Here is an 11,674-nt window from a genome sequence, read left to right as displayed (position 1 = left end):
TATATCATAAAAATAACCAATCAATATATCATAAAAATAACCAATCAATATATCATAAACAGTTTTTGCAAGTTGCTGGTACATATTTCAACTTACCTATCCATGTTTAACGTGAAAATGTTCTATAATTGGGTCTAAATTGTAACGAGTGTTAAATCAGCATTAAAAAAAAAAAAAAAAAATTACTGAAAAGATTCTATACTTGAGAGTTTATCATTTATATCAAACTTGGAAAGACAAACTGATTTCTTCCCATCAAATCTTCAATTTAAAGTATAAGTTTGTCAAACGTTGAGTTTTAAATTTTGGTCACTTAGGTAGTTTCTTACACGACTCTTTTAACCCAAAAGAACCAGTTTCAACACCCTTCACCCCTACATCGAGAAAACAAATCAAGTGTCAAAGAATAACACGAGCAAAGCTTATAGTCTAGTGATATCAGTAACAATCTCAAGCACAATATGCATTTCACTCGAAATTGAAGAACAAATACAAGGTCAACAGGCCAAATTTTCCCCCTCAAAATGCCAAAGCATACTCACAACATGTACATATCTTGGTAAACAATTAATAAGAAATAAGAAAGAAATTAATAAGCATCAACCTACTACCCCATGCTTGGTAAATAAAGATTGATTTTTCCATTTAAAAAAAAAAAGAAAAAGAATTACACTCTTTCTCAACATACATTTTCGAACATATACATCTTTAAGTGATGGCACATTGAGATTTGAAATAACAAAAAATGGGGTGTTAATACTCTATGATTGTAGTAATACAACTCACATTTTTACCCTCCAACCCCTCCGGGAAACCCCTCTCTTTGTGTATATGTATTTGTTTCTCACACACGTAACATGTAGGGCGATCAGCTCAACCCCAACCATTTTGACGTCAAAAAAAATTGCAAAAAGAAATTCGTATCAAATTTCTTCGTAGAACAAAATATAGGCTTCACTCCGAAGAACTTCTTCCAAAGGGACCTCTCGTACGTATGCATCACTTGCATAATACCACACATAATCTTTCGCGTCCTTGTCTTCCCCAGCAATTTTTGGGCCTCCTCTAACATATGCAACATAGTGACCTCCCCTCATTGTCCCCGAATGTTCCACGACACCCACAAGTCGGTATTTGTATATATCCCTCTGCAGGCACCTGCAGTTTACATCATTTCATCATCAGACAAGTGCAGTACAGATAGCGTTTTGCAAAAGGAGATTCAAATTGTTGAGGACTAAGGTGTCGTTTGGTTGTTGGTTAAGAAGTTAGTTATTCATGTATTAAAATCAGCACAACGAATATCATTTTTGGTAGCATTTTAGTTGCTACGTATAAAATTCAGCACATCAAGTACGGTGTTTGGTTACCAGTTTTAATCCCGCATAACTAATACATGTCTAAGTCATGAGGAAATCGATGTATTTTTTAATGTAGGGTAGAAGATGGAATAACTAAACCCTGCATAACTAATCTCTGCATTACTAATACCTATATAACTCTAAACAACAACCAAGCGACCCCTAAAAGTGCAAACTGACATTTCGAACTAGAAGCTTCAAGATAGCAGGCTCGAAAGCTTTACTAAGAAGCAAATGTACAAGCGAAACTCGAGAAGTCCAAAATAAGTAAGAGGCCCTACTCGGTCCTCGAGATAATACGCAATGAACTTCCTTTCACCCTCTGTTTGTCCCTTCTAACCTCCTAACAAGCTTTTCAATGAGTCTCACTCTACTTGGTTTCATATGTCTTCTCTTTCTTTTCTGGTTTCACAGCACCAATCTCATTTTATTTACTGAATTCTACACTTATCAATCTAATTCTCTCCAAAAGACAAATTCGATCTTTTCTTTTGAATAGGTTTACTTCAATAATAGATGTCCGAAGTCCAATATGTAATCAGCAATAAACCAAACAAACATTTGAAAAGAATAAAGAGTTCATATCCTACTTAGAATAGATCACAGATCCACCAATAATTTCATCCTTTGCAACTGTTTTTGGTGAACCTAAAAAACCAGTCATAACTTGTTGATAACTGAAAGGTATCCACATAATACCAATTAGAACAACAACTTCATAAACGAAACAGAGAGTCCTAGGAAGCACGATATAAAACTCAAAGAATTAGCACTGCTAGAGTGTGAGAGGTTGGCTTTGGACGGTTTCAGGAGAGGTAGAGGGAGGCCGAAGAAGTATTGGGGAGAGGTGATTAGATAGGACATGGCGCAGTTTCAGCTTACCGAGGACATGACCTTAGATAGGAGGTTGTGGAGGACTCAGATTAGGATAGAAGGCTAGGTTGCTTATCCTTTCATCCTAGTAGTTGTAGTTTTGCTCATTCGTTTATTGTCATTTGATTTCTGCTTATATTTGTTGGGCCTTGTACTTTGATTATCTTATATATCTATGGTAGCTAATGCTCCTTTCTTTCCGGACTGTTCTATCATGACTTTCTCGCTTTTGTTATTCCTCATTTTCATATTGTTTTTGATATGCTTGTCCCTATCTGACTTTTTATCTTGTTTTCTTGTTTTCTCTCGTGAGCCAAGGGTCTTTCGGAAACAGTCTCCCTATCTTTCAAGGTGGGGGTAAGGTCTGCGTACACTCTACCCTCCCCAGACCCCACATTGTGGGATTCTACTGGGCATGTTGTTGTTGTTGTATCTCCTTGCTCATGAAGGTCACTAAAGACACAGTTTTTTTTTTTGGATTAAACTCCACATAATCATTCTCAAGTTGGTTAGCAATGGAATATAAATTAAGATGTTCATATCATTTGAAACAAGTTAGGGACTGAGTGGTAGTTATTGTTGTCGTATATCAATTGAATAACAATTTCCGTGCAGAAAGCTCAATTAGATTACAGTTGTCACTGTCTAAAACTTGAGAACGTGAATAATAAACTGATGGAACAGGTTAGAATTGAGATTCAGAGGCTATTATCTAGCTTAACTAACCAAAAAAAAGGGGAAGGGGGGAACGTCACCAAGAGCAGCAAGAATTAAAAAATTCAAAGGAATGGAAAAGAATTCCAATCAGTAGCAAAAAGCGAGATGCCATTTGACCATGTTGAGGATACCAAACTTTTCTTAAACCACACCAAGCACTTCGTTGCTAATTCTCATATTTATTAGTCAAATTTAGATCAAACAGTAGTTGCTACTTTATTAAGTTTATCCAGGAAATTATATACCCAAAAAAGATGCATGCTTATGTTCTAGTTGATGAGATTTGTTATTTTGGACAGGATCATTTAAAAGCTATCTATTGTTCTCAAGCCCTAGTGTAAACAAGTTCAAAAAGCATTTCCGAAGCCTCCAAATCTGTACACACAACTGTGATGCTGATAAAAATTAATGGACATATATGAGAAATAGCTCTGGGTACAAGTGAGGGAGGAAGGAACACAATCTTGAATTTTTATGTGGATATCACGGTCATAGAACATAACTGATAGAAAGTAACGGCCCACAAGTATTATATTACAGGTACATGCCAATCCTTCTCTCCCAAAATCATATTCTTGGAAAGAGGAATAAAAAGATATCATGAAGGTTATCAAGTCTTCCCAGGTACTACCCTCACCTTAAACCCTTAAAAATCTAGCCTCTTCCATAAAGCCAGAGTCCTGAAATCAGCACTCAGGCTAACAAAGTTTTAGAATTCACATAGTAGAATCATTTCCCTTTTTTGTTTTTCCTTTTTTACAGTAATTTACTGACTTGGATACTCGAACCCACAACTTTTAATGTTGGAGGTGCTTTCTACTTGAGCTACCCTCTAATTGAATCATTTCCTATCTAAGAAATAACAAAGAGACTAATTTTGACAGCACCCCAATTTGGTAGAGCAGAGTTAATATTTAGTATAAATAATTGTGATATTTTATACCATAGAAATATATATGCTTCCAACGCATTTGATAAAGGAATATCATTTACGTCACAAGACTATACCCACCTTACCAGCACATGCTAAAATTGCTGGAAACCTCGGATAGATAATTTTTTTTTTTTTGAGACTGGTAACATGTTTATATATATATATATATATATATATATATATATATATATATATATATTAAACCTGCACCATAACAGTGCAGCCACACTTACAAAAACCCCACCATGCTTAGGACTACTGCTTCACAAGGAACCTATCATATCATACTTACAAAAACCCCACCATGATAGATAATTTTATTTAATAAGTTTGAAAAATTACTGACTCGCACTCCTGCTTCTTTTGTTCTTTTCGTCCGGCTTAATGAACTTGAATACCATAATTAATAACCTTCAGACAGAGAAGAAAGTCACATCTCTGTTCCTCCATAAATCTCGATATGGTAGTAAATATTATAGTCTAAGGTCAAGCTTATTATTACATTTAAACATTCATTCTCATCTTCTAATTATGTTTAAAGAGGCCACTTAACTGACATGGATCTCATAGATTTGACCAATAAATGCAGGTTTTCATTACAAGATAAATAAAATTGCTCGAATCTCAATTTAGGGAAGAAGACAAAGCCAAAAATTACGATTTTAACACACCTGGGATCAATAAATGTTGTGAGATCAACAGTATCTCTGAAATTCACATGGCCACTCAGCTTACTTAAGCGTCCACGAGCGTCTTGGCTGAACCTCTTTAGATGAATTGTCAAAATAGGAGGGGCTTTATCAATGAGTATCCTTTTAGTTGCATCTCTTTCCACTTTGACACCTTTAGAGTCTATCTCGTTCTCCTCACTTTCTCCAGATTCATAATTAGCAGAACGTTCATCCAACTGAACTCCATTGTTCTGATTGTCGCAATTTACTAGACTACTAGCTTCATCCTGACTTGAATGGAACCCACCTTCTGATCTCATCCTCTGTTCTCGTAGAAGTTTTGCACAGTTTTCACATTGCCAAGCATGTTCTGTTTTAGATAGAAGCTCAGGCTTTGTGAAACAAGCCAAACAACTCTCTACTGATACTGGAGCATCAGTATTATCAACCTCATCTGGATCAGACTCAGTGCTATTTCCAACTGCAGAACTAGCTTCTCCGTATCCATTTGGTAAAGGCTTTTCAGCGGGCCCTGCTACCGGCTCAGGTTCATTAAACAGGCCTCCAAAACCATCAAATTCCAAAGAATCTTCGTCTTCTCCTTTTAATATGTCACTGGTAGTTGAGGTTTCTTCTTTATATGGAAGCAACAGAATTTCTGAATCTTGTACCAGTAATGGCGCTTCAATTTCCCCAAGCCTTGTTGATGAATCAAGATTTGAATCCACCGAGAGGACTTGGCTGCCTGATGCTGAGTTATGCTCAACTTCTCTAGCATCCATATCTTTAGCTGCTACTTCTTCGCATGTCAAGTTACTGTCACTATGAGCATTCAGATCATTTTGCAAGGAGACATTAGGTTGAACAACATTTTCAGTTGCACAACCCTGATTAGACGGAATATCAATTTGTGATGCGACGTCATCACCCTTAGGCGTAATATCTTGATCAAGATACTCTGAACATGTAAAATTGTCCGTTGAAGTCGACTGTCCAATAACACCATTGTCATTTTGTTCATTATTATTGGACTTCGGAGAGGAACACAGATCATGAGACGTTATTTGAGAAGCCATGTCATTACCATTAGGCAGGATATCTTGATCAAGATAATCCAACCATGTAGAACTGTCCACTGAAGTCAGCTGCCCAGTAACATCGTTGACATGTTTCTCATTATTAGACTTCAAAGAGGAATATAAATTATGTGAAGTTAAACCCATATTATCAATATCAGCCACAGAACTAGCATCAAGAGAATCCAGCAATGCAGAATCGGGAGGAACTTCCGTCTTGCTACCGCTTTCTTGAGCACTTTGAGAATTAAGAGAAGCTGCATCTCTGCTAATTTTAGGGCGAACTCTTCCACTTCTCTTTGTAGGATGTTTTGATTTCTTCGGTCGGGAAACTGGTTGAGCTTTTTTAGATGAAGTCTTTTTAGTGGGAACTGGTAATGAGAGATCCAAGAATGGCTCGTAGACTAATGAAGAGTGTCCACACTCCAGACAAGTAACAGTACTAGAGAGACGACCCCCAAAGATGGCATCAACATAAGTAGGAGACTTGCCATCATCATCCTGAGAAGACTTGAGTTTCTTTCTTGCAGTCAATTCCTCGGTAGACAAACCGTCAAGCAAGCAATGAAGCAACTCGTGACTGTCGTGCTGTTGATATCCCCTAAACTGTGGAGCCTTTGCACACAGTGAACCAAAAAAGGGTTTCGGATTTATAGCATTTCTTGAGGCATCTCGAATACTCGTCTCAACAAAGATCTTTTTAAAAGCAGCAGCAAGAGGACCATCACATTCGTCCCGTTCAAAAAAGTAATCCCGTAATCTATTCATTGCTAGCAGGTTTTGAATTACTGAATTGAAAAAACAAGTGTTTCCTAAATTAAACAATCCCCTAACAACGTAACCACTAGCTTCTGACTTGATCTCACTCGTGATACTCCCCGTCCCAAACCAAACATCCTCAACATCAACACTAGGCCCTTCCGATGGCCGCCCTTTAATCATCTTGACTATGTCGTGTAATACATCTTTTTCCTTTTCAGCAGGAATTAGTCTATTGCACGGGAAACACCAGCGAAGCTGAAGATTTTCGAATTGAACAGCCAATTGGTGGTGGTACTGTCTTGCATGCCGAACTGCATGGCTCTGAGGAGTAGTAGGAAATCCAGCACCTCCGCACGAAAAATGACCACACTCTAAACAGACCCAAATGGCTTTAGATACCGACTTTGATTCTCCACCTCCCTTCTTTTTTCCATGTTTACCTTTTCCTTTCCCAGCTCGTCGATTAACTGCTCCTTCCCTGCAATCTTCACACCTAACAGGTCCTGAAGATCCAAGTTTAGCAGAGACTTTCTCCACATCAATACCCTTATCAATATGGGGGCATATTTTTTTATCATTCACAGCTGTAACTCCATCGTCCTCAGGTGCATTAACTTCTTGAGTGTCTTGCTGAGCAATAAGATTTGGAGATGCCACGGGATTCCGCTTCTCCTTCACACCACCTCTGGCCTTTTTCTTGGCCTTTTTCACCATTATTCCCTAACAATTGAATCCAGAAAAGTTCAAACAACCTTAATACATAGCTCAAATAACAAAGTTAGAATATTTCATAGGCGCCACTATTGGCCTTTGCCCTAACCTTATTCCTTAGATTCACATAAATATGCCTAGAATAACATATAAAACAAAAACTAGATGTTGCATCGAAGGGAAAAAGCAAGACAAGACTACAAGTCTAGTGAACATTTCAATTTCATCTGAAAATCTTAATAAAGCAACTACTAGCTGCTACTTCTTCGCATGTCGAGGTCAGCTAATAAAGGAAAACCTAATATAAGAAATAAAAAACCTAAACATATCTTATTCACTGCTCTTAATACAATCGAATCCAAAAAAGTTCAAACACCCTTAATACAATACTAATACATAGCTCAAATAACCAAGTTAGAATATTTCACAGGCACCACTTTTGGCCTTTGTCCTAACCTTATTCCTTAAAACCTACACTCAAAAACCACTTACTTAGATGAATACATGACAGAAGCTCATCACACAAGCATTGGGGCTCACATAAATAGGCCTAAAATAACATATAATCTAAAAACTAGATGTTGCATCAAGATTGCAGGTCTAGTAAACATTTCAATTTCATCTGAAAATCTTAATACAACAACTACTACTACTACTACTACACCTCAGTCCCAAACAGGTTCAACTAAACATATCTTATTCATTGCTCTTCAACCTTATTTACCTTTTCTTTTTTACAAAGTCCTAACCAAGAAACTAAACAGCACCAAAACCAAAATCTAGCTATTGGATTAAAGATAAGTACATGTAAAGATTGCAACTTTAATAACAATCTCACAGTTTCACAATTTCACAATTCAAACTCTTTACAATCAAATTCCAAAATACCTAAAACATACCATTCACAAAACTCCAATAACTAAACAAGAAACAAATCAACTAAACATATATCTTATTCATTACTCTTCAATCTAATTAATGTATTTTTCACAAAACTCCAATAACTAAACAAGAAACAAAATCAACTAAAAAAAAAGTTCATTTTTTTTTTGGGGTGGGTTCCTTCAATCTTGATATCCATGAGACTAAAATTCAAAAGGGTACCCAAAAAATGTTTCTTTTTATTATTTCTTTCATATACCAAGTCTAGATAAATACATCCAAGTAAAAAAGAAGTTGAATAAAAGGGGTAGTAGCATCAAGATTCTCACCTGAAATTCTGGTTGAAAAAAGCAAAGAATTTCAATAAATTATAGGTCACATAAGAAGAGTGTAGATTTAGTATATCATATAAAAGGAGCAGTTTACCGAGAGGGAAAAAAAAGTGTAAAAAAAGAAAAAGAAAAGAATGGGGTTTTTGGGGCACCTCTTAGTGTACTACTAGTACTGATTAGAGAAAAAAAAAATCATAAATAAAAATGGAGGTGAAAATACAAAGGTAAAGACAATGAAGGAGAAATTTGTGTTCCTTTTGTTTGAGTTTAAAAACCTCTAGATATGGTAATTAAATTAGGAGTTAGGGTTGTTAATGCAAGTGAGTTAGGGTTGTTAATGCAAGCGATTTGTGGTTAATTAAGATTGAACAATCAAGACTTAGGGCCGTTTATTTCGCAGACTAAATTATTCCGAAATTACATGAAAAATAATCTTAAGCTGAGATAAGGTGGGAGGATTATATAAGTTTGGGATCAACTTTATATTGTGTTTCGTTGACTGAATAAATTTATCAGGTTAAATTTATACGGTCAAGCAAATACAATATAAATTTAATCTCAAACATAATTCTGGAAATATCTCAACTTATCTCGCGTACCAAATGACCCCTTATAGTCTAGCAATATTTGTCTCAAGGGCGGAGCTAGGCTTTAATTCAAACCTTATATTTGTCTTAAGAAATTCATTCAATATATACAACAAGAACAACAACGACGATATACCCAATGAAATCTCACAACGTGGGATCATTCAATATTTACTAATTATTAATTTAAAATACACTAACTTAAAAGTGCTAGAATCGCGAACTCATAAACTTCAAATCCTGATTTCGCCTCTTATTTTCGTCTCACCAAATAGTGTGGATTCATTCCTGCTGTCTCTTTCCTTTTTCTCTTTCTTTAATCCCTAATTTTCTTTTAAAATGCTTAGATGTAATTTTAATTAACCTATTTTTGTTTATTGTAGTTGAGTTTGCTTATAGGAATTGGTTACGGTCTTACGAACGTCAAAATTAGCTCATGAAAATATTACTCACGCAACGCATTCAAAATGACCTGCCTAATTATTAACTAAGCTCATTTTTACCTGTTCAATTCAGCCCATCTAAAAGTTGAGCTAATATGTAACACAAATTAACCCATATGGAATCTCATCAAATTATTTTTAAAAAGACTCTTTTTTTTTTTTTGTTTGATATGTGATGTATAGCCATAATAAGGAAAAAAAAAGTTTATTATGTACTTAAATAAATTATTTTAAAAAAAAAGTAAAAATTGGACAGGTTGGGTCATGATCTGTTTATTAGCCTATTTCAGTGTTTTATTTAAGCTCAAATAACTATTGATCTGCTCATTTATTAACTCGGCTCATTTTGACATGTCCAAATTCAGTCCGACTTGCCGATTTGACACCTTTTGTATTGATAATGCAACAGCTTAATTAGGATTGATAATGCAAGTAATTTATAATAAGTTACTTAAATCAATTTTTTAGTTTGCTTATGTTCTTTTATTATGACTAGGAAAGGGCGAAGTAAAACAGTAAAGTCGATGAAAATAAAATCGTGCAACCGCAATAGTTAGGGTTTAGTGGTGTTCACGATTTGGTAAAAAATTGATGATAAAAGGAGGAGTGTCTACCAGGTAACTGCTATTTGATTCTAGAGAAGGAATGTCTACCATGAAACTAATTCATGAATGTGGTAGCTATGTAGTTAAAGATTTTAAGGTGCAATCCGAACAATGGGCAGTATCTATCAGTACATGTGTCTTTCCATTCTTCTGAAATGATTGTTCGAATACATTCTTAACATTATTGTATCTTATGAAAAATTGCATAATGTGTATTTCTAAGGTACACATGCAGATCTAGTATTTTTATAACATGGATACACCACTAAAAAGGAAAAAAAGAAAGAAGTATTAAGTGAAATTGAATCTCGTTTCTTTAGGTAAATAACTCACCATTCAACCAAATGTTTCATTTAAACTTTTTGGAGAATATTAGATCACTTCTAATAAATATGTACATAAAGTATCTAGTTTGGTAGATCATGAATTCACGTGCACCATAAATTGGCCTATAAATCCGCCCTTGCTAAGATAACGTACAAGTATATTAATGTAGCTGTTTGGCTTCATGTTGTTTATCATATGTCCATAGAAGCTAAATTACACATTACTAAAGTAAATTTAAATAGAGTTTGAGTAAATGAAAGCCATAGCCAAGCCCTTGGTGGTGATGGTACATATAGTGAAGGTGTTCGTGACTTTGGGTAGTGGTGGAAAAAGAAGGTTAGTGTTGTGAGTCGACATGCCATTTTGACTAGAATGAATGGGGGTTAATGAAGGAATGATAGATTTGAGTCACTTTTATAACGTCAAGGGCATAGTTGGACTTATAGTATATTGTTAAGGGCATATATGGACTTATAGTATAACGTTAAGGGCATATATAGATTGATAATATAAACGGATGATAATATTAAGCCCTTTTCAATAGTAGAGAAGTAAATATGACATTTTTCTCCTTTTAAAACCTCAATGTAATCGATAATCATTTATGATATATCTCGTATTAGTACCCTCTCCTTATGAGTAAGTATGCATGTTTGTGATATGTAGCCAACTTAGATTGATAATAAATATAAGTAAACAAAAAATTTAGTATTTTAGGATTTTTATTTCGGAAAAGGGCCAAAATTACCCCTGAACTTTGAAAAATAGTTCATTCATACCCTTCGTTATACTTTAGGGCCAATTATACCCTTACAGTTATACTATGGGGTAAATTATACCCTTCTGTCTAACTGTTGCCACGTGGCATCATCCCAACCCTTCAAAATTATTTTACCCTCAAATAATTTTTTACTCACTAAAATAACTCAATCCGACCCGAAATTTTTTTTTCAGCAAAAATAATACGGATAATTTTTCCAGAAAAAAATATAAAAATTATCCGTATTATTTTTGCTGAAAAAAAAAAATCGGGTCGGATTGAGTTATTTTAGCGAGTAAAAAATTATTTGAGGGTAAAATAATTTTGAAGGGCTGGGATGATGCCACGTGGCAATAGTTAGACAGAAGGGTATAATTGACCCCATAGTATAACTGTAAGGGTATAATTGACCCTAAAGTATAACGAAGGGTATGAATGAATTATTTTTCAAAATTCAGGGTAATTTTGGCCCTTTTCCGTTTTTATTTCAAGAGTGAAGTGCATGGTATTTAAAGCTTAGCCAGCAACTTAAAAAAGGTTAGCCCCTTCTCTTTTCGTTCTCGCTTTTCTTCTTCTCTGTCTTCTTCTTCTACATCTCCTAATTCTTTTTTTCACTACACAAAACACCCTTTA

General features: G+C 35.1%; 1 protein-coding gene across 1 annotated transcript; it reads right to left on the bottom strand.

Moving 5' to 3' along the window:
- Positions 1-438: 438 nt before the first annotated feature.
- On the bottom strand, positions 439-8,588 carry LOC132608834 (ubiquitin carboxyl-terminal hydrolase 2-like). Its single transcript, XM_060322595.1, has 3 exons — positions 8,317-8,588; positions 4,557-7,114; positions 439-1,158 (listed from the first exon to the last, which is right to left on the bottom strand). Exons 2-3 carry the CDS (start codon positions 7,106-7,108, stop codon positions 924-926), a joined length of 2,787 nt encoding a protein of 928 aa, XP_060178578.1. The 5' UTR covers positions 7,109-7,114; positions 8,317-8,588; the 3' UTR covers positions 439-923.
- Positions 8,589-11,674: the final 3,086 nt, after the last annotated feature.

The sequence above is a fragment of the Lycium barbarum genome, chromosome 9, assembly GCF_019175385.1.
Source record: "Lycium barbarum isolate Lr01 chromosome 9, ASM1917538v2, whole genome shotgun sequence".
Classification (NCBI taxonomy): Eukaryota; Viridiplantae; Streptophyta; class Magnoliopsida; order Solanales; family Solanaceae; genus Lycium; species Lycium barbarum.
The sequence above is the reverse complement of the archived record's forward strand: the minus strand, read 5'-3'. Positions and strand labels throughout refer to the sequence as shown.